Source organism: Pelmatolapia mariae, linkage group LG10_11 (genome assembly GCF_036321145.2).
Source record: "Pelmatolapia mariae isolate MD_Pm_ZW linkage group LG10_11, Pm_UMD_F_2, whole genome shotgun sequence".
Taxonomy (NCBI): domain Eukaryota; kingdom Metazoa; phylum Chordata; class Actinopteri; order Cichliformes; family Cichlidae; genus Pelmatolapia; species Pelmatolapia mariae.
Genome location: NC_086236.1, coordinates 72,487,045 through 72,511,126, shown reverse-complemented (window position 1 = coordinate 72,511,126; position 24,082 = coordinate 72,487,045). Strand labels below are relative to the sequence as shown.

Sequence of the window (24,082 nt, the reverse complement as noted above, 5' to 3'; positions counted from 1 at the left end):
GTGCTATGAATTGTGGGATATGGAGTTTTGGCATAGGCACACTTAATAATAAATCCGACGAATAGTAATAAGTGTGCCTCTTGGCATAGGCACACTTAATAATAAGAATAATAAATCCGACGAATAATAATAAGTGTGCCTCTTGGCATAGGCACACTTAATAATAATAATAATAATAAATCCGACGAATAGTAATAAGTGTGCCTCTTGGCATAGGCACACTTAATAATAATAATAATAATAAATCCGACGAATAGTAATAAGTGTGCCTTTTGGCATAGGCACACTTAATAATAAGAATAATAAATCCGACGAATAGTAATAAGTGTGCCTCTTGGCATAGGCACACTTAATAATAATAATAATAATAAATCCGACGAATAGTAATAAGTGTGCCTTTTGGCATAGGCACACTTAATAATAAATCCGACGAATAGTAATAAGTGTGCCTCTTGGCATAGGCACACTTAATAATAATAATAATAATAATGATAATAAATCCGACGAATAGTAATAAGTGTGCCTCTTGGCATAGGCACACTTAATAAATCCGATGAATAGTAATAAGTGTGCCTCTTGGCATAGGCACACTTAATAAGAAGAATAATAAATCCGACGAATAGTAATAAGTGTGCCTCTTGGCATAGGCACACTTAATAATAAATCCGACGAATAGTAATAAGTGTGCCTCTTGGCATAGGCACACTTAATAATAATAATAATAATAATGATAATAAATCCGATGAATAGTAATAAGTGTGCCTCTTGGCATAGGCACACTTAATAATAATAGTAATAATAATGATAATAAATCCGACGAATAGTAATAAGTGTGCCTCTTGGCATAGGCACACTTATTAAATCCGATGAATAGTAATAAGTGTGCCTCTTGGCATAGGCACACTTAATAATAAATCCGACGAATAGTAATAAGTGTGCCTCTTGGCATAGGCACACTTAATAATAATAATAATAATGATAATAAATCCGACGAATAGTAATAAGTGTGCCTCTTGGCATAGGCACACTTAATAATAATAATAATAATAATAATAAATCCGACGAATAGTAATAAGTGTGCCTCTTGGCATAGGCACACTTAATAAATCCGATGAATAGTAATAAGTGTGCCTCTTGGCATAGGCACACTTAATAATAATAATAATAATAATGATAATAAATCCGATGAATAGTAATAAGTGTGCCTCTTGGCATAGGCACACTTAATAATAATAATAATAATAATAATAAATCCGACGAATAGTAATAAGTGTGCCTCTTGGCATAGGCACACTTAATAAATCCGATGAATAGTAATAAGTGTGCCTCTTGGCATAGGCACACTTAATAATAATAATAATAATAATAATAAATCCGACGAATAGTAATAAGTGTGCCTCTTGGCATAGGCACACTTAATAAATCCGATGAATAGTAATAAGTGTGCCTCTTGGCATAGGCACACTTAATAATAATAGTAATAATAATGATAATAAATCCGACGAATAGTAATAAGTGTGCCTCTTGGCATAGGCACACTTAATAATAAATCCGACGAATAGTAATAAGTGTGCCTCTTGGCATAGGCACACTTAATAATAATAATAATAATGATAATAAATCCGACGAATAGTAATAAGTGTGCCTCTTGGCATAGGCACACTTAATAATAATAATAATAATAATAAATCCGACGAATAGTAATAAGTGTGCCTCTTGGCATAGGCACACTTAATTACACCTTACAGTAAAAATTAATTTAAAGAATTAAATCAAAACCTATCAGAGAAACTCACAACAAGAACTGTATAATATAATCTTTATTATATATAAATGAAGGAATGTTTCCTCTGATTTATTTTGGACAGACGTTGATAAATTAACACATTCAGGTTGTACAAACACAATAAAATTAAACAGATTTGTTTTCATATTTCACTGTTTTAAAGTAAAAATATTCAGGTTATTGAATCAGTGACTTTCTTTAGTAAATGTTGTTTTAAAGCTCTTTGAACTTCTTTCCTTTGAAAATATTTTTCTTTGTTTTTTGCATTTTGAGCTCATTAATATCAGTCTTGTATTGTAAATCGATCTTTATGTTAGCTTTGATTTAAACTCCACTATGGAGACAGACGACCTGTATGAGGTAAATGATTCAAAGTCTTTTCATTGATTTCTCTGTGATTGTGTAACTATGGCCTCCTCCTGCCTTCAGTCAGCACAGCTGAAAGTGAAATATTAAAGCTTTTTATTGTCAGGACTCAGTGTTACACTCAGGATGAGCACACATAAAGGACACACACAGTGTCTGTATGATGTAGTTACAGTTTGTATTCAATGTGTTGCAGCTGCAGGATCATCAGCTGAAGGATTTGATGTGGAGGAAACAGAGAAAGGTCAGTGTCCAGAAAACACATCAATCAATATATACACTCATTGATATGAAGATGAAAAAAGATGAAGACGAAGAAGAATTACTGAATGAAACAGAACTGGATCATTTCCTCACACTTTGATATTTTCCATCAAATATGACTTCATGTTAACAAGTTTAATGTTGTTATTAATCAAAGGAGCTTGCAAAGAAAAGCGTCTGGACTTCTTTAAGTTGCTTGAAGACGTTTCACCTCTCATCCGAGAAGCTTCTTCAGTTCTAAGGTCAAATGGTGGGGAGTCCCAGATTTAAACCCAGTGGGAGTTTCCCCCCAAGAGGGACAAAAGGACCCCCTGATGATCCTCTAATCGCCTGAGCCAAGGTGGGAAAACAGGTGTGGGTCCCAATCAGCCAGGGTTTCGGCTGAGCTCATTGTGAAACCTGGCCCCACCCTATCATGCGAATTCCTGAGGTCAGATGGCCCAGGATGTGAGTGGGCGTTAAGGCGTCTGGGGAGGGAACTCAAAACTGGATTGTAGATGGCCACCGCCTCTGTTCAAGGATGGTCGCTCACAGTGGACATAGATGGCTTCTTTCACTCCTCTTTCAAACCATCTGTCCTCTCTGTCCAAAATGTGAACATTGGCACCCTCAAAAGAGTGTCCTTTATCCTTTAGATGCAGATGGACTGCTGAGTCTTGTCCTGTGGAGGTGGCTCTTCTATGTTGTGCCATACGCTTGTGAAGTGACTGTTTGGTCTCTCCAATGTAGAGGTCTGGGCATTCCTCGCTGCACTGTACAGCATACACCACATTGTTAAGTTTGTGTTTTGGAGTTTTGTCTTTCGGGTGAACCAGTTTTTGTCTGAGTGTGTTGCTGGGTCTGAAGTACACTGGGATGTCATGCTTGGAGAAAACTCTCCTGAGTTTCTCTGATACACCGGCTACATAGGGGATGACAACGTTGTTGCGTCTGTCTTTCTTATCCTCCCTCGCTGGTGTCTGATCTTCTTTTCTGTGCCTCTTTGCTGACTTTATGAACGCCCAGTTAGGATAACCACATGTTTTGAGTGCTTCCTTTACATGTGTGTGTTCCTTCTTTTTTCCCTCAGGCTTAGAGGGAACATGTTCTGCCTGGTGGTGTAGGGTCCTAATTACTCCAAGTTTGTGTTCCAGAGGGTGATGGGAGTCAAAGAGGAGGTACTGGTCCGTGTGTGTGGGCTTCCGGTAAACTTCAATGTTGAGGTTGCCATTCTCTTCAATGTGCACAGCGCAGTCCAGGAAAGGCAAACAGTTATCCTTTGTGTCTTCCCTGGTGAACTTGATGTTTTTATCCACAGCGTTAATGTGCGCAGTGAAGGATTCCTTAACCTCAACAACGAAGTTTACCGGAAGCCCACACACACGGACCAGTACCTCCTCTTTGATTCCCATCACCCTCTGGAACACAAACTTGGAGTAATCAGGACCCTGCACCACCAGGCAGAACATGTTCCCTCCATGTTCTGACATAAATGGTAGTAACCAGACCGAAACGCAGCGCACATTTCGGTGCTTTATTTCTTTGTTTATTTTTTTCCTGAAATATCATACACTTTAGATTCTAGCCAATCATTTTACCTTTGCAAGCGTAGTAGGCGGGCCCAGGTACGTACGTTCTTTTAGAGCAGAGCTACAGATTAAAAATGCCCAAGACGAAGCGGTCAAAAGTCTGGCTGTACTTCACAGCAAAAGATGCAAACTCAGCAGCCTGCAACAAGTGCTTTAAGCTGATACTGTGCAAAAGAGGTAACACCTCGAATCTGATGAAACACCTGGCAACGCATAGCATTTTGTTAAAAGCCGAGAAATGCACCGTATTTGATAGCTTGCTGTGAGACCTCACACCGAGCACATCTACCTGTGGTGCCTGTTATTGGACTCGGAGTTAGCAACATCCCCCAAGAACCCGAAGAGGAGAGTCCTGGCCCCTAGCCCTGCCAGTGTAGCAGAAACAAGATAAGATAAGATAAGATAACCTTTATTAGTCCCACACGTGGGAAATTTGTTTTGTCACAGCAGGAAGTGGACAGTGCAAAAGTTATGAAGCAAAAATTAGAATAAAATAAAATAAGAATAAATACAGTATACAACTGTACAGAATAGAATAAAATAAAATACTATATACAGTAGAATAAAATAGAATAAAATATGCAATAAGATAAAAATAGAATACAAGTGCTATATAAGCATGTAGCAGGGCCTACTCATAGGGCTGGGCACACTTTGGACTTGGTCTTCACCTGTGGTGTTTCCCTTGACCACATGAATCTAAATGAAGTTGTTTTTAGTGACCATAAGTCAGTCTCTTTTACTGTATCTGTTAATTCAGAGTCCCATCCTCAAGGCTCTACTAGGCGCAGGCGCTTCATTGACGACTCTATAATTTCTGAGTTTTCCTCTCTTTTTAATTTTAAAAGTTCCTCTAACGAGGTTGAGCTTTTAACTAATTCTTTCAATGAACACTGTCTTGCCATTCTAAATCAGGTTGCTCCTTTCAAAACCAGTTATTGCTCTGTTAGTTCCCGCACACCATGGTTAAATAATCAGACTCGTGGTCTTCGACGCTCCTATCGAAAAGCAGAGGGTCTGTGGAAGTCCACTGGTCTGACTGTCCATCGTGAGCACTTCAAAGAACTACTTTACCTATATAATGAGTCAGTCAAAGAGGCCAGAGCCTCTTACTTCAATAATCTTATAAATCGTCATAAAAATAATTCAAGAATTCTGTTTGATACCATCAACAGTATTGTTTCTCCTCCAACCCAGCAAGCTCTGTTGCTTTCTGATGAAGATTGTAATACCTTCCTTAATTACTTTGTAAATAAGGTGATGGACTTGAAATCCAAAATTTCCCCAAGTGCCTCCCCTTATGAAGACACCCCCTGCTGTCTTGGATCATTTACCTCCTTTTCTCCAATCACACTAAATGACTTGATTATAGTTTTAGGTAAAATGAAATCCTCATCATGCTCTGTAGATATATTACCTCACTCTGTCCTGTCTGGGTCTATCACCAGCATTGGTCCCACATTACTATCCATCATCAACAGTTCACTGAGGCAAGGCTGTGTTCCATCTTATTTTAAACATGCTGAGGTAACTCCTCTGTTAAAAAAACAGAACCTTGATCCTAGCTCTGCTAGTAATTACCGACCTATTTCAAAATTGCCATTTTTAAGTAAATTACTTGAAGAAATTGTTGAAAATCAGTTCAGGTCTCTATTATGTAAATTACCCATTCTTGACCCTTTTCAGTCTGGCTTTCAAAAGCAGCACTCTACAGAGACCGCTCTCTTAAAAGTCTATAATGATCTGTTAATGGCATCTGATGCAGGAACTGTTCTGTGATCATTTTGCTTGATCTTAGTGCAGCCTTTGACACCATCGACCACAAAATCCTACTTAACAGGCTGAAGGTTTTAGCTGGTGTATCTGGCTCTGCCCTAGACTGGTTTTCTTCATATTTATCAGACAGGACCTTTTCTGTTAGGACTGACAGGTTCACCTCTGACATTGCTGCCCTGACCTGTGGGGTTCCACAGGGTTCAGTTTTAGGTCCATTACTATTTTCTTTTTATATGCTTCCTTTAGCTGCTATCATTCAATCTTTTAGCGACCTGTCTTATCATTTTTATGCTGATGACATTCAGCTCCATATGTCCTTTAAGCCTCATCAGCTGGATAGGCTGTCCACCCTAGTCCAGTGCTTAACCCAGGTTTCTGGTTGACTTTCAAGCAACTACCTCGTTCTAAACACTAACAAGACCAAGACCATGATCATAGCTCCTCCTGAGCTACATTCTAAAATTAGTCAGGTTCTTGCCTCCTTCTGTCCTTCTGTCAAGTCAAATATTCGGAATCTTGGAGTAATATTTGACTCCTCTCTGGGCCTCGACTCTCATGTAAAAACTTTGTCTCGTTCCTGTTTCTATCATTTAAGAAACATATCTAAACTGCGACATATGGTCTCTTCAGCTGAACTGGAAAAACTCATTCATGCATTTGTGTCATCACGCTTAGACTCCCTGTTTACTAGCTTGGATAAATCATCTCTCTCCCGCCTCCAGGTGACTCAAAACGCAGCAGCCAGACTACTAACTCGTTCTACCAAACGTGTTCACATCACTCCCATCTTATATTCTTTACATTGGCTCCCAATAGAGTTTAGAATTCGCTTTAAAATTCTTGTTTTAACATACAGCGCACTAAATGGCCAGGCTCCAGATTATTTATCCAAGCTTCTTATAAAATACTCTGCTGCTCGTCATCTCCGCTCACAGACTCAGAGTCTCTTAGTTGTTCCCCGTACACGAATGAAGACAAAAGGGGGCGGAGCCTTTCAGTCTGTTGCACCAAGGCTGTGGAACAGTTTACCACTACAGTTACGTTTGCTTGACTCTGTGGATTGTTTTAAAAAACAGTTAAAAACTTTTCTGTTCAAATAAGCCTTTTGTTGATTTACATATTTTATATTTTTTACACTATTTACATTTGATCTTTTACGTTGTGTATAATGTCTATTGATTTTATTGTCTATTTTAATATTTGTGTACAGCACTTTGTGACTGTTTGTCTGTGAAAAGCGCTTAATAAATAAACTTTACTTACTTACTTACTTACTCCCTTCACCCTGGCCACAAAAGCTAAAATGACCAAAGAAAAAGTGGGAAACAGCTAAACATGAGAGGTTTTTGGTCAAAGTTTGTTTTTTTCCATTCTTTAAGCACCGGTTCGAGCACCGTTTAATCACCGACACCGTTTCAAAAGTACCGGTTTGGTATTGGTATCAGATAAAACCTAAACGATACCCATCCCTAAGTATCAGTTACTTCAAAGTGTCTGATTATTAACACTGATGTTAAATCAGTCATGAATGAACCTTTTAATATTTCTTTTCTGTCAGAGAAACACTCTGAGGATGAACGTTGGCCTGCACTGATCCACAAAGTGAGTCATGTCACATCTGTCTGACTTCAGATCATCCAGCTTTCATTTCATAAATACAGGATAGAAATCTTCAATAGAATAAAATGATTTGATTTTCATTGGAAAACTTTGATAAGTTGAGCGTGTGCAGTGAGGTAGGTCTGCAGCAGGTCAGAAAAGTCCTGAACTTGTTAACAGAAGCAGAATAATTGTTAATCAGCTGTTTGTGATCATTGTGACAAATATGACCAATGACATCATCACCTTATGTGATGGATGATGTCATCTAAACACATCTACATTTCTAAAGTGTTGATGAGAAAACAAACAAAGCTGAAAGTGAGAAATGTCACATTTATCTCATGAACATTTTCTTTGAATTTTCCAGGTAGAAACGATGGAGTCTGATATTGAGCTGCTGCTGGAAACTCTGGATGCTCTGAATTACTGGGAGCTAGAGGAGTTCAAGCAGAACTTGCCACAAATTCATCGCAAATATTACTCAGATTTCTCATGGATGCTGTATGTGAGGACAGGCCTGCAGGACACAGTGTTTCTGATGGTGCAGACTTACGGCCAACAGTCAGTGGAGACGACCATGAAGGTCTTAAAGAAGTTGAAGAGGACTGATCTGGCTCAGAGGCTGTCAGACTGCAGCTCACTGCCTAGAAGTAAGACAGCAAAATCAAAACTTATTAAAACCATAAAACTGATTTTTATGTCTCATAAACTTCTAAGTAAAGTTTTCTTTGACTTTATAAATAATATTATTTATAAAGACAAAATAAAACAGATCTTTAGTTTTTTATGAGTGTTGTGGAAGATAAATATACATAAAAATATAAATATGAGACCATATTAAATAAAAATACTTTGTGAGGAGGAGTAAAAATGACTCCTTCATACTGTTTATTATTGCTGAGGAGGTTTCAGTGTAATTCTGCATATTGTCCATTTTTCCAAAGTCATATTTCCTGAATAATTGTCAGTAAGTTGTTAAATGTGTTTGTCATGAGTGACTTTGAGCACTTTTCTCCTCAGAGAAACACTCTGTGGATGAACGACGCTCTGCACTGATCCACAAAGTGAGTCATGTCACATCTCTCTGATTCAGTACAAGACAGCAGGCTGAAAGTCAGAGTACTAAAGTATCATCAGTTCTCATGTTGAGTCATTTTTCTCATGATTTCTGCTGGATGTTTGTGACAAACTGAAGCTTCATTCAGTTTGACTTCTTCAGCAGTAATTTTCTCCAACACTAATGTCAGGATGTCTTTACCACTGAGGATGAGCTGAGGAAATGTCAGCATGTACATTTGTCCTGACTCTTCAACAGGACACAGAAATCTGAAAACATCAAACACTTTAAAGATGAAACTTTATTCTACTTACAAATATTTAATAAACATTTAAAGTTAATCTGAAACCATGGAAATATTCTTAATAGATATATTTCAGTTTTTATCTGCACAATATGAGAGAAGAACTGCAGCCTGTAAGAAAAACTATTCAAAATCATAAAAGAGGATCACAGTTTTATAGTTTCTTCACAACTTATGATAAACATACTGTAATCAATATAGCAGTTTGTGTTTGAGTAAATACATAAATAAATATGTGACCCCATGATTGTGTTTATTGTTCCAGGTGGCAACAATGGCAGCTGTTAAACATCTGCTTTTAGAAACTTTGAATGATTTGAGTGATGAGGAGCTCAAGAAATTTAAGAGGTTCTTACAGATGATTATTCCTTGGAGGAATCGGTCATATTTCTCATGGAGGTTGAGTCCATCATCAACCAGAGCAGATGTGGTGAATCTGATGATGGATGAACTTGGTCAGCAGTCTGTGGAGGTGACCAGAGAAGTTTTCATGTACATGAACAGAACTGATCTGGTGCAGAAGTTATCAGAGAGCAGCTCAGCATCCAGAGGTAAGACCAACATGCATGAGTGTAAACTCTGTGTCATCAACAGGTTTTTGTGTTGGTGGTGTCATGGTGGTGCAGTGGTTAGCACTGTCTCCTCACAGCATGAAGGTTGTGTGTTTGAGCCTCCTGGTTGGCTGGAACCTTTCTGTGTGGAGTTTGCATGTTCTCCCTGTGCCTGCATGCTTTTCCTCAGAGTGCTCTGGTTTCCAGTCCAAACACATGCTTGTTGGCTTTACTGCTGGTTCTAAATTAAATGTGGGTGTGAAAGGTTGTCTGTCTGTTTAAAACCTGAGGTGGACAGGTGGACCCTCTCTCTCATTATCACAGCTGGGAACCCCCAGTTAGTTTAATCTGGATGCAATGTATCAATGGTTTATATATAACAAAGAGCACGAGGCCTGCTTGCGGTGGTTAGCATTGTTGACTCACAGCAAGCAGGTCCTGAGTTCAGTTCCACCATCAGGCCGGGGTCTTTCTGTGTAGAGTTTGCATGTTCTTCCTGTGTTTGCGTGGGTTCTCTCCGGGTACTTCAGCTTCCTCTCACAGTCCAAAGATGTGCAGTTAGTGGGGTTAGGTTAATTGAAAACACTAAATTGCCCGTAGGTGTGTTTGTGGGAGTGAGTGGTTGTCTCTGTCTATGTGTTTGCCCGACAGACTGGCAACCTGTCCAGGGTGTACCCTGCCTCTCGCCCTAAGACAGCTGAGATGGGCTGCAGCGCCTCCCGCGACCCTGAAAAGGATAAGCGGAAGTGAATGGATAGAGCAGGGGTCAGCAACCTTCAACACCCAAAGAGCCATTTGGACCCTGTTTCCACGCAAACGAAAACACTGGGAGCCGTAAATACTGTTTGACATCTAAAATGAAGATAACACTGTGTATATAGTTTTTTACTTTTATGCTTTGTGTGAACAACTAAGGTCTGTTGCTTATGAAATCCATGAAGTGCTACAGAGAAAATTACATTTTATTTATAAAATTAACATATTTTGAACTCTTAAAGAAATGTAACAAAAAGAAAGACACCCAGCTGAACTAAAATGAGCCATGTAGCAAACAAAAACTGTTGTGAGCCGCCACCCTCATATCGCCTTTGGGCTTTTGGAGCCTTGACCTGACTTTTAAAAAATAATTGGAAAAAAAGCACTATGCTGCTAAAAAATGAAAAATAGATATTTGCAAAATTCTGCCTAAATATGTATTTTACCTGCTTAATGTGTGTGGCGGGCCGTGGGCTGCAGCGCCGCTGCACCTGAGCGGCACCCGCAATCACGCCTCGCCACCTTAACGTCTGTGCTATCTATGCTGTTGTGTTGATATGTGTCGGGCTGTGAGCTGAAAGCTCCAGCCGGCTGTATGCGTACAGCAACCGTGTGTGAAAAGTGGTCAATAAAGAGATGCTGAAAAGCAGGTTCATGGAAACATCGTCGGGTCTGCCGTGATATGTTTACAATGGGACTTCTGCTCCTGAATCTCTGCGCACAGCGTCTGCAAATCGGGGCTGTACGAAGTCACTTTCATCTTTACGCAGGACTGTAAGCTGTGGTCTGTGAGGCGTGAGCGTGTTTGTTCTTAACATAGTTCACAGAGGAGAATAGCTGCTGACATAACATGGATCCGAAGGTCCATAATTGGCCTACCTGGGGTTGAAAGTCTCGATAAATGCACGGCGTTTCGGCGGGTATACCGGCTTCCGCCAGTGTGACGCTTATTTTGAGCGATGAAAAAATAATAGAATATAATTGTATTTTTATATTTCAATATCACAATAATCTTCCAATTTAGAACTACAAGTTAAAAAAGAAGTAACATAAATAAATTACACTTCAGCTAAATACTTCTAATTTATTTTCCCAAACCACGCGGAGCCGCACTATAAGGACTAAAGAGCCGCATGCGGCTCCGGAGCCGCAGGTTGCCGACCACTGGGATAGAGTGTTTCTTTGTAGGGTTCTTATCTCATTTTATTGTGTGTTACAATATTTTCTCTTTTTAAATCATCTGTGTCGTCTGAAGGCTGATTCTACTTGGATGTGTGATGATGTTTGAATCCTCAGAGTTGATTGTAAATGTCTTTCCTCCTCAGAGAAACACTCTGTGGATGAACATGGAGCTGCACTGTTGAAGAGAGTGAGTGTGACTTTAACTCAGCTTTCACAAAATCTAGAAAAAAAAACATTTAGGTTTTAGTACTGATGGAAATGAAATAATGTTTCATTTCCATAATTTCGATCTTTAAATTGTCCAACAGAGATTTTATACAGTAACTTATTAAATTATTTTGATTTTTCAGGTAGAAGAACTGGAAGCTGTTAGACAGATTCTCTTGGAAACACTGAATGAATTCAGTCAAAAGGATCTAAAGAAATTCAAGCAGTTGCTGCCATTCACGTGCTTTAAGATGGGCCTGCCACAAATACAGATGTATAAAACCAGGACAGAAGAGCTTGTGGATTTGATGATGGATGAACTTGGTCATCAGTCTGTGGAGGTGACCAGGGAGGTTTTAACAGACATGAACAGACCTGATCTGATGCTGAGGCTGTCAGAGAGCAGCTCAGGTGAAACCAAAAGAAATCATGTTACACAAACATGTGTGACTCAGAAATATTTAATATTTACATTTTTATAAGTTTATATTGAATTTGTTCTAATAACTGTTAATCAACAAACACACACACACACAAAATGAGCAACACAACAGACGTACAAAAATAACTTTGCATAAATCATCAGAACTGAATCCAACCTTTCTCTCTCTCTCTGTCTTGTTCTGACATCACTGGTGAGAATATTTGAATTCATCAACTTTTGATCATCTTAGACGTCACTCAGCTGCACGTCCTGCTGAACATGTTGTTCTGATGTTGAAGCAGCACTGCACAGCATAAAGTGATCAAACAGCAAACATGTGGACAGTTAGAGGATGATTTTATATGTCAGCATAACATCATTCATTTGAATTCTTTGTGTCTCAACAAGGACGAGAAACTGAAAGAAGTTCAGAGCTTGAAGGTTGTCAGAGCATGACGGTAATCCCTTCCATTCCTCCATTTATTCCTAAAGTTTCTTTCTGTTTGTTTCTTTCTGTCAGATTACAAAAATCAACATGTGTACTTATTGACTGTCCTCTGCAGCAGGACTCCAGTGATTGGACTAAACTTGAACCTGAGGTGAACAGTACAGATGCAGACGAGGCTCCAACTTACAGGTAAATCAACTTCCTGAATGCTGCAGCACAGCAAACTGGAACTACAGGAAACAGTTCAGCTTTGGATTTATTCTCAGAGGAAATTCTTCATTTTGCATCCAATTCACACGACTACTCTCTGTGTTTCCATTCACTCTGTTGTTCCTTCATGAGTGTGTATTTAATTCCTGTTTCAGCCTTCAGTCTGCAGCAGGACACTTTGAATGCAGAGTCTCGGGCTTGCGCTGGGTCTGTAAGGGAAAGACCAGCTTTCAGTACCAGTTTAGATCTTGGGAGGGACACATGGAGAGGATGGAGAGCAGACAATACATGCCTGCAGGTCCTCTGATGGACGTCACAGTCACTGCTGGGAAGTTAAATGAAGTTCACCTGCCACACTGGATCTGCATCGGTAAGAGGACATGAAGGAAGAATTTCAGATGTTTGACATTTCTGACAGTGAGCGCACAAACTGTTATAAACTGTTCTTCTCACCATGTTTGTGTTGTTGTGTTCTCCTGCAGATGACGTCCCTGACATATTGGACATGTTTGCAGTCGTTCACATAGATGACTGTGGAGATGTTGTGGAAAAAGTGTCTGAGGTCACACCATCACATGTCAAGTTAACTGAACCAAATTTCTCGATAATAGGGGCTCTGATACGTTTCATATTTCCTCCAAAAATCAGCTGTTACATGTTGATGTACTATAAACTCAACACATCTTTCCTCAAACTCCACGTCTACCTGATACGACAGGATCCTGCTCTGGAACAGGTAACTGAACATCTTAATGATGTAAATGTGGAACTGGACAAGATTCCAAACATTAGGACCGACTGACAAAAGACAAAAGAGACACTGAAAGAAGAATGTTTTTTTTTTATATTGAACGCAATGAGAAGAATGTCTGTACTGCAGACCCTCTCTCACAAAAATCTTATTGCTTAAATTGGTTTAAATCAGAGACGAGAATATTGCTGTTTTTGCTTTATTCTTTTCTGTATTTCTTAAACAGAGATTTGACGACAGAGAATCCTGTGAGGGATTTAAAAGAATCAGAAAGCATCATCCAGACAAGTACCTGCAAACTGAGCGTCTGTTCAGTCTCAGAGCCGACAACGCAAGTACAAAGATCCAACCGCAGGTGGGCCTACATGTAGCACTTCAGCCACTATGTAACCCCCCACACGTCCACCTTGCACACAGTGTTTCTTGTTCACAGTGTAATTTTTAATTCCAAACAGTTTCTGCACTCAGTTACTTTTTAGCACTGCCCAGCTCTGTCTGTGCTGTCTTTGCTCCTTTAGCCAGATCAGTCCCTTCTCCCCACACCACAAAATCACCAAAACACCATAAACTCAAAATGCTGGGACAAAATAATCCAGAACCATGACAGATAAATACTAAGAGAAATATGACAGAGAGATAATATTCGGACAGGGATTTGTGTCGGTGTGTGACTGTAGACTAAGGTTTATACTATTAGCTGGATATTGTGTGACAGTGCATTTCAGGCTACTTTACAGTGTAACACAAAAGTAATGTGATGAACAGTGTTGGTCAAGTTACTTGAAAAAAGTAATCAGTAACTAATTACTGATTACTTCCCCCAAAAAGTAATCCCGTTACTTTACTGATTACTTATTTTAAAGTGTAATTAATTACCTAGTTACTTAGTTACTTTTTAAAAACACGATTTACAACCTGAATAGGTGATAAAGCAATAGATTTTTCAGCCCAATTCTACTTTTTCTGCATAATCCATCATACAAAATGTAATCAAATGGAAACGTCTCTTTTTAAAACTTGTTTTATTAGTTTTAATCTTTTAACTTTATGCATCAAGCCAAAATTTAATTATATGCAACATTCTCTGACTGGAAGAAATTTGTTTAACATTTAAACCTATTTTCTGCACATTCCAGCACATAAAATAAAATATTTTTTGTGTTTACACTCAGTCTTTCAAATAGATGCAAGTAAAACACAGCAGAAAATAAATAAAATCAAAGACTCAGCGGTCCTGTTGCTCTATTTTCACCTGTAAAGCAGGAGTGGGGCAGGCGGAGGTTTGCCCTGGTGCAGGTGTGCCGCAGCGGTCAGTTGAAGAATCCGCGAGTTTCTCTGTGAGTTTCCCATTACGTCGTAGCGCACTCGGTGCTTGCTTGGAAGTTTAGGGGGTTTTTTTGCTGTAAAAAGAAGTTTTCTTCCCACGCACAACGGACGCTAATGTTTTTGTCACTTTTTATGTAATCAAACTCAAAGTAAGGTCAGTACTTCCACGCTTTAAACGCTGCACGCTCATACTCTCTCCGCACTCGTTATATTATCCATTGTTGATCTGTACACAGCTGTTGCCACGAACGTCGCACTCGCTTACGTCATTATCATGAGACATTCTCGCAAAAAAATCACGGTTTTAGTAACGCAGTAATGCAGCGTTCCTACGGGAAATTAACGGTAATCTAATTACCGTTTTTGCAATAGTAATACCTTACTTTACTCGTTACTTGAAAAAAGTAATCGGATTACAGTAACGCGTTACTGCCCATCTCTGGTGATGAATAATGAATTACTTTTCCTGGGAGTAATTAAGTAACATGTTGAATTACTTTTAGGAATTAAGTTCTGCATAATATGTAAAATAATTACTTTTTTGAGTAATGATCCAACAACAAAGAGGCTAAATACCTCTAACACGACAAACATTTGGCCACACAACATGCAAATAATTGGCACACGTGTCTTTGACACCATGAGGAGCTCTGGCACAGAGGATTTCCTCTGCCTGAGTGTGAATACTGAAGCCTACATGCTGCATGGGGTCAGCTGCACAGATGGACAGTATCCTGGACCGGAGAGAGCAGAACCACAGTTGGTGCATAAAGGTCTGACACTGTCATGTAGCCTGAACAAGGAACAGTGGAAATCTCTTTTATTGTAGTTTAAATAAATTAACACCTAATTATACTAACTGCCTGATTTTTTTTTCTTTTACAGGCGTTAACCCTCAGATACAATAATCAAAACCTCTATGAGGTGTACATTAAGAATCCAGGCAGTGAACTCATACTTGCACTCCTGCACACTGAACCACTTGTTGGTGAACCTGATGACCCACTGTGGACCTGTGAAATTCGAAAAGGTCAGTGGATATTAAGCAATATTAACTATGGAAGTAAGACATGAAATGAAACAAAGGAAAATGAGTTATATTCCATTTTATGACACCAAGTTGAAAAGTGTGTGTAGCAGTTTGATGTTTTTGCTTACCTTCCAATTAAACTATAATATGATTTTTTTCATTTCCTTTGACAGAAGATGACCATCCAGAGTCTGGTTATGTCAAAGGTAAAAAATGACACGTAAAAAAGTACCATGAATTACCTGCTGGAGGCATCCACTTCAATTATGAACTGAAGAGAAGGGTCAGACTAGAATGTGCCAGAATGGGAGCCAAAGCAAACAATGTTTAGATAGTCAGAAGCATGCTGTGCAGAGGTGCTCCACTGTAAAAGTTTCTTGGGAGAAGTTCGGCAGGTTAGCAGGGAAAGAGCTTTGCAATAGTCCCTGATGAAATCAGTGAGAGTTCACCATCGCATGAATCATTATCTTGGCTGGATCAACTCTTATGTGACCAAAAGGAACCCGACAAATGAAACAGAATAAAATTTACATTTCTCCCCCTTGACTAACAAACAGTTTTCTAAGAGTCTTTGTAATACCTGATGGATATGATGTGTGTGGTTGGCTCGGGTTTAGACAGTCAAAGTCAAGTCAAAGTAAACTTTATTGTCATCTCAGCTATATACAGTTCAGTATATAGAGAGACGAGACGATGAGGCTCCAATTCCATACAGTGAAAAAGAACAACAATAAATATAGGAAGAGTAAGAATAGGAAGAATAAATATATATACACTTTAATACTGAGGTAAGGGGAGTAAATATACACTTTGAGGTAAAAAGGGTTAATAACAGTCTAAAATTTACAATTGAGATTTAAAGTGGATTTAAAGCAGGATTCCTGAGAGTAGGATTGTCCATAGAGCAGCATCTGTATTTACAAAGGCAGTGGTCTGTGGAGTCCAATAGAGTCAGTTAGTGGTTTGTGTGGGTGTGTGTGGTGGGGGGCAGTGGGGGAGCCGGTAGTGAGTTCAGGAGTCTGATGGCTTGTGAGAAAAAGCTATCTCGCAGTCTGGAGGATCAGGCCCCGGTGCTGCGATAGCGTCTGCCGGATGGAAGGAGGGAAAAGAGTCTATGTGAGGGGTCAAGCATGATGCAGGAGGCCTTACTGATGCAGCGCTTGTGGAAGATGTCCTGTAGCACAGGGAGAGATGTTCCGATGATCTTGACAGCTGCTTTGACGATCCGATGTAGCTGGCTGAGGTCGCCGACTTTGCAGTTTCCAAACCACACGGGGATGCAGCTGGTCAGAACACTCTCTATGGTGCCCTTGTAGAACACGGTGAGGGTGGGAGGTTGGCCCGCTTCAGGCGTCTCAGGAAGTGGAGGCGCTGCTGGGCCTTTTTGGTGATAGAGGTGGTGTTGGTGGTCCAGGTGAGGTCATCTGAGATGTGAACTCCCAGGAACTTGGTACTGTTAACCGTCTCTACCATGTAACTACGGATGCTGAGTGGTGTGTGGGTGGAGCGAGTCTTCCTGAAGTCGAAGATCATCTCCTTGGTTTTGTCCACATTCAGTGACAGATTGTTTTCACTGCACCAGAACGACAGCTGCTGAACCTCATCTCTGTACGCTGACTTGTTGTTGCTGCTGATGAGTCCAACCACGGTTGTGTCGTCAACGAACTTGATGATGTGGTTAGAGCTGTGTAGGGCGGTGCAGTCGTGTGACAGGAGAGTGAACAACAGAGGGCTGAGAACACAGCCCTGAGGAGCTCCTGTGCTCAGCTTGATGGTGCTGGAGATGTCGCAGATTCAGACAGACTGAGGTCCCTCTGACAGGAAATCTAGTATCCAGGTGCAGAGAGAGGTGCTCAGTCCCAACTTGCTGAGTTTGTCCAACAGTTTTCGGGGGATAATGGTGCTGAATGCTGAGCTAAAGTCTATGAACTGCAGATGAAAATATTTAGAAGAGATTAAGATGAAGTGCTTAAGGTAGTCCTGGATTAAACAGAGCTTGGAGGATTGTCAGGTCTTGGTGGGTAATTTGATTTAAACCTCTGCAGTTTATGCAGAAACAAAGTATCTTTATAGACTGTGAGTTCTGATTCAACCCACTGAGACTGATTTAGGCGATTTTCAGTGAAATATGTGTCAAAGGTCAGACTCTGAATTTATGACACTGAGTGTTTTTTGACATCATATAATCACTGAATCTCATTCTGTGAACAAGTTCAACATGAAATGTAATCAGATTACAAGTAGATTGTCTGCAGCTCCTTGTAAAAGGTCACTTTTACAGCTGTTACATTTTACAGCTGGACATTTTCCTGATTATGACAAATCGATCACGGAGCAGTGTGTTATGTGTTTAAAGCTTTGTGTAGATGAGTTTTATTTAAACAGTTACTGCTGCATCATCTTACAGTAAATATTCCAGGCACTTAAACCTACACAGTAACACAGGTGTGAACAGGAACAAAGGAAGAAATTACAAACAGAAAGCCACACGAGGAACTAACCTCAAAAAATTAAACCTGCTTAACTTTATGAAATGTTAAATTTGCAAGGAAGATCAAAAAATGATGTTTTTGAAACTTTTGGATCAGTATTTAGACAATAAAATATATTTTATAAATGTGGCCTTTTCTCTCCTTGGTGTTCTTAATGTTAAATTTTTTGTTAAGAAAAGTAGAGGGGATGCATTTTGTAGCATTTGATGGTGATTTTTATGTTCATAAGATATTATGTATTTTGATAAGCACATGCAGTGTTATGATGAGCTATAGAAACATCTACAGCAAACAGCCGGGGTTTGGATCTGAGCCTGAAGACGATGATGCACCGAAGTGTTCACACTGATGGGACTCCTCATGTCCCACTCATCTCTCTGTGAACTCAGCAAACTAAATACACAGATCAGTCCTTATGAAGATTTTCTGATTCTGGTCTCAGTCTTTTAATATTGGGTATCTGTCGAGTCGCATCATGTTTGACACATCTTCACTTCAAACCCTCTTCTGAGTGTCAGCAAAATTTCTCTTACTTTATGTCCTGGCTGTTTGATCACAGAGCAGTCGATTACAGATTCATTTGCTTCGTTATTGTGTGACAAAGAAAAACATTCGTTAGTGAGAATATTTCTTTTTAATTTCTTTCTTTCGTCCTCAGAGAAACACTCTGTGAATGAAGATCTCTCTGCACAGATGCAGAAAGTAAGTTTAAAATATCAGTAAATTAAAAACAGTCCTGATTAAATTGTATTAATTTGTTATCCACAAATAAAATCATTTCCAAATCATGTCACTTTGTCTGTTTTAAATTTTGCCAGGCCTTAACAGACCACTCAGACAGAGAGAAGCTTTTGGGGATGTTGGAAGATCTGAAAAAGGACGAACTTGAAAAGTTCAAGTGGTTCCTGCGGGACCGTGATGTTTTGGTGGAGCTCCAACCCATCCCAGAGAGCCGACTGGAGAAGGCCAGCACCTGTAACCTGGTGGATCTGATGTTACAGACCTACACAGAAAAGTCTGTGGAGGTGACCAAGAAGGTTTTGCAGAAAATTAACAGGAATGATCTGGTGCAGAAGTTGTCAGACAGCAGCTCATGATCCACAGGTAACAATCAAAATGGCATCATTGATTTCATAAATATTTTACTCAATCAAGGATTAGGGAGGATTACAGTGCTGTTCTGTGTTTTTATTTTAATATTTAATCTTTTTATTTTATTTTAGCTTTGTTCTGTTATTTTTTTTATTTTCTGCTGAATTCAGGTTTAAACATGTAGAAATGATCTGACAGTGATTTCCTTCACCTTCTTTCATAGTAACACATTCTCCAAAAGTTGATTGGGGAAACCTGCAGTCAGCTGAGACTGAAGCAGTCACTTGGATGAGTGACGAAACGTTTCTCCCACTGAAAACGGCCAGATGATCAACGTTTGGAGATTTACTTACCTGGATGATTGAGCATGCATCAAGACATAGAAACACATTCTGTTTGTTTCTAGCAGCACAGACTGAACCTGTTGTGCTTTTCTTTCTTTTCATTTATACACTTTCAAATTTCAGATAATGTGATCATCATGTTTACAGATATTCACTGTGAGCCACTCAGGTTTTTGCTGTTTTGTGGGGTTTTCTTTTTTAAACTTTTGTAGTGTGTGATGTCATTGAGGGGGGATTATCCTAATAGTGGTGATCTCCAATTCTGGCCCTTATCACAGAAGCTCCACCCACTTGTCCCTCAAACCTTCTGTTTTGGGGAAATGAACTGGCGCAACAACAAAGAAACAACATACAATGAAGATCACTTAGTAAGTTGATTACTGTACCTTTTTTTAAGAGATGAGTTGTTAGGTCAGTCATTTATTTTGCCCGAAACGCCAGAATCTCAGGTGAAACCTCACAAAATTTCAACAACCACCAAACAGCTAAGACAGTAAATGAGAGCAGGTACATGGATTCTGCACAAAGACGTAAACACACAGCGCGGACCCGCGGATCAGAATCAGTGAGATGTCGCCTTTCTCACCTGACGGCACGGACACGGTCGGGGCTGAAAGCCGACAGCTCGCTGATTCTGATGTTTCGACAGGTCCGCGCTTTGTGTTCACGCCCTTTTTGCGCTGATTCTAAAGCTGTTAGTTTTATCTCTCTCCAAACAATATTGACTGAACCAGAAGCAAAAGAAGTACGCTTCACATAAACATCGTCATGAAATCACTCTGACTTTTACTGTTTTGCTTCACCCACGATAAAATCACACGTCATGCACAGCTCTCTCTCTCTCTCTCTCTCTCTCTGTACTTCAAGAACAGTTTCCCGTCTAAAAATCTGTTTTCTGCATTATTCGCTTGCTTGTTACGCACAAGTCTACTGTTGTTTACAGCGCTGTCAGCCGCTGGTTTTTTTTTTTCGTTTTACATACTTCCGAAAAGAAAACCTAATTTCTCCCGTTCAATACTGAACAAATTTAAACTTTTTAAAATTATGCAAAATGCAAAACGCTTAGCCGTGTCTCTAATAAAACTGCTGTAACATCAGAGGTAATGTTCATATGTTGATTAATGGTTTTCTTTCATTTTTGATGTACTGCAGAATATTTTTATAAAATCCCAGGCCAGGAAAACCACCTTCATGTTTTTCTGTGTTTTATCTTCAGCTACTTTGACACAAAGGCATCTGCTGTGACGCTCACACCTTTGATAAAGTCTTGCGTGTGTCAGCTTCCTTTTTATAGATACAAAAATATGTAAATGTACTGATCTGAATTATAATATTTCTGACTGTCAAAATTTCCCAGATTCAAATCAAATTTAATTGAATCGAATCGAATCGAATCGAATCGTGGATCGAATCGATTCGGGACCTTGTGAATTGGAAACGAATCGATTCTAGAAATCAGTGACGATACCCAGCCTTAATTTAAACCCCGTGGGAGTGTCCCCCCAAAGAGGGACAAAGGACCCCCTGATGATCCTCTACCTAATCACATGAGCCAAGGTGTGAAAACGGGTGTGGGTCACGGGTGAAACGTCTTCAAGCAAAGTCCAGACGCTTTTCTTTCCAAGCTCCTTAGACTACGATGACCTGGATGACTGAGAACCTTCAGACATATTGATCATCTACCTAATCACACCAGCCAAGGTGTGAAAACGGGTGAAGGTCACAAACAGCAAAGGTTTTGGGTAAACCCATAGTGAAACCTAGCCCCACCCTATCATGCGATTTACTGAGGTCAGTAGGCCCAGGATGTGAGTGGGCGGTAAGGCATCTGGGAAGGATCTCAAAGATGGATTATAGATGGCAGACAGTTGGTGTCATAAACCAGATGAAGAAGCTTCTTGGATGAGGTGAAACATCTTCAAAGAATTTTAAAGAAGTCCAGACGCTTTTCTTTCCAAGCTCCTTAGATTCCTACAGGATCATTTTGATTTGCAGCATCAGTCAGAAAAACTGAAATATCAAAAAATGAGAAAGATCAACACATAAATAACAGTAGGAATGAGGAATAGTTAAATAAATGACTAAAAGTACATTAAAATGATGGAACCAGTCAATAAGAAACATTACAAACATCAGAAATGTCAGACCGGGATCGGACGGCTTTGTTTACACAGAACTGGATGTTTCCTGACTCTGAGGACTTTATTCGTCTAAGAAGCTCAAACTTCCTAAATGTGTCCTTATATTTTGACTTGTACATACAAATTTTTATATGGTTTAATTGTTATTAAAGACTCCTTTCTACCCCTGTTTTCTGGTTCGTTCGTTCATTTAAACTCCAGCCTTTCTGGAGCGTTCAGTTCTACAAAGGCTGATCAGCGTCGACTCCATCAACTCCATTTTAATCCAGCAGCACGAAGAACGAGCGTCAGTGAGGTGTGTGATGTTTATCTTAATCATTTAACCCAGCTTACATTTTCACACATCCATTATCCTTATTAGCCTATCCCAGCTACCATAGGGCGAGAGGCGGGGTACACCCTGGACGGCAGTCTATTACAGAGAGACAGACAACCATTCACACCAGTCACCAGTTAACTAAACCAGCGGTCCCCAACCTTTTTTGCACCACGGACCGGTTTATGCCCGACAATATTTTCACGGACCGGCCTTTAAGGTGTCGCGGATAAATACAACAAAATAAAACTAGTACTGGTACAGAAAAAAAGATTTATTCATAACACACGTGAAAAGACCCAGGAAAACCGAGTTAACGATAAAAACGATAACAAAATAAAGCTGAAAACCGATAAAAACCCTGAAAACCATACATTTCACACCTGAGCCTCAGCTCTCGCGGCCCGGGGGTTGGGGACCGCTGAACTAAACCACACTAAATGCATGTCTTTGGACTGTGGGAGGAAGCTGGAGTACTCGGAGAGAACCCAACAAACACAGAGAGAACATACAAACTCCACACAGAAAGGTCTGGTGGTGGAGTCGAACCCGGGACCTTCTTGCTTTGAGACAGTGCCCCCTGTTTTGTCCCTAATAGATAATAAATCAGAATCAGAAAACTTTATTAATCCTGAAGGAAATTATGGAAACCTGTAACCTTAGTAAGTTTTATAGTTTACCTTTAAAAGACAAAAATGAATTATTCAGCTGTAACTTCACAGGAACAAAATGCAGGTGGCAATAACTGAAGATATGAAAATGTAACCTGTGATGTGTGATGTTGGACATCTTTCATTCAAAGGTTGCTCAAAATCATTTAATGACTATATTTAAACGTGTGAAGCTAATTTCAACATGAAGGAGCAAACATCCATGTAGTTGCATGAACTTCCCGTTGGTACATGTCAGTATCTGCTGTGTGTCACCATCGCTGGCCCTGCACCTCCTGCATAAGAAGTGACAGGCTGCTTCAGTCCTGCAGGTACAAAATGATTTTTTCATTTTCCAGGTGGTAACTATGACGACTGAGAAGCTGCTCACTTGGATGAATTCAAGTCACTGATTGAATAGCAGAAAGTTTCACTCCTCATCTCAAGTAGCAAACTGAAAGCAGCAAACACTCAGGATGTAGTGAATGTGATGATGGAGAAGTACAGCTGAGAGTGTGTGGAGGTGACCAGAAAGGCTTTAATGAAGATGAGCAGAGTCTGGTGAAGAGATTATCAGGTATCACCTCAGGAACCAAATACAAGTCAAAAACAAATAAATATGTAAAAAAAATACTTTGAGTTGATCATGTTTATTTGAAACATACATCAGCTGAGTATTTTAATATTTTAGTCAGATCAGAACAAATACATCCAAAACCATTTAATGTGATCTTCAAGTAGTAATCTGTATGTCAACAAGGAGAAGACACAAAAAGCAGTTTAGAGCTTGTGGGTTGTGGCAGAATGACGGTAAAGCCTTAAATTAATTATTTATTGTCATGTCCATGGCTCTGTGTCCGGGGAGTGTTTGGGTTGCCCTGGGGGCCACACCCTCGGGTTGGGCCGTCATCATCGAATCTGCACTGCATTCCAGGCAATTACCGGGAGGACTATTTAACTTAGTGTTGTGCCCTTAAACAGGGGAAATAGTGAGGAGAGGTGAAAGAACGGCACGGACACGCAGCTCTCACTCTCACTCGTCTGTATTGAGTTTATGAAAATACTTTAGACAACATTAACTGTAACATTAGACAAAAACCTATATAGACAGTAACAGAAAAATCTTCACACAATATGGCGGAGTACTAGCGAAAACTAGCATACACAGCAACAGAGATTAACTTGAACTTCTCAGCCAAAATAGTCCGCAATTCACATCTTTCGCTACAATGAACAATGATAACGTAATAATCAACAGTAACACACATTTATACAGATTTGTGCATGACAGTTACCTTAAACAGGGGAAATAGTGAGGAGAGGTGAAAGAACGGCACGGACACGCAGCTCTCACTCTCACTCGTCTGTATTGAGTGAAGAAGGCGCGCGAACCCACCTACTGGAGCCCTGAGGCATTACCAATGGATCGACGCACAATC

At 39.8% G+C, this 24,082-nt stretch overlaps 1 protein-coding gene across 1 annotated transcript; it reads left to right on the top strand.

The window, feature by feature from the left end:
* Positions 1 to 11,614: 11,614 nt before the first annotated feature.
* Positions 11,615 to 20,921, top strand: LOC134635631 (NACHT, LRR and PYD domains-containing protein 1 homolog). The gene is made up of 11 exons (XM_063485036.1): positions 11,615 to 11,830; positions 12,252 to 12,301; positions 12,407 to 12,480; positions 12,657 to 12,871; positions 12,984 to 13,237; positions 13,479 to 13,607; positions 15,464 to 15,608; positions 15,782 to 15,814; positions 18,759 to 18,802; positions 18,919 to 19,204; positions 19,416 to 20,921. The coding sequence occupies exons 1-10, from the start codon at positions 11,671 to 11,673 to the stop codon at positions 19,195 to 19,197; spliced, it is 1,383 nt and encodes a 460-aa protein (XP_063341106.1). The 5' UTR covers positions 11,615 to 11,670; the 3' UTR covers positions 19,198 to 19,204; positions 19,416 to 20,921.
* Positions 20,922 to 24,082: the final 3,161 nt, after the last annotated feature.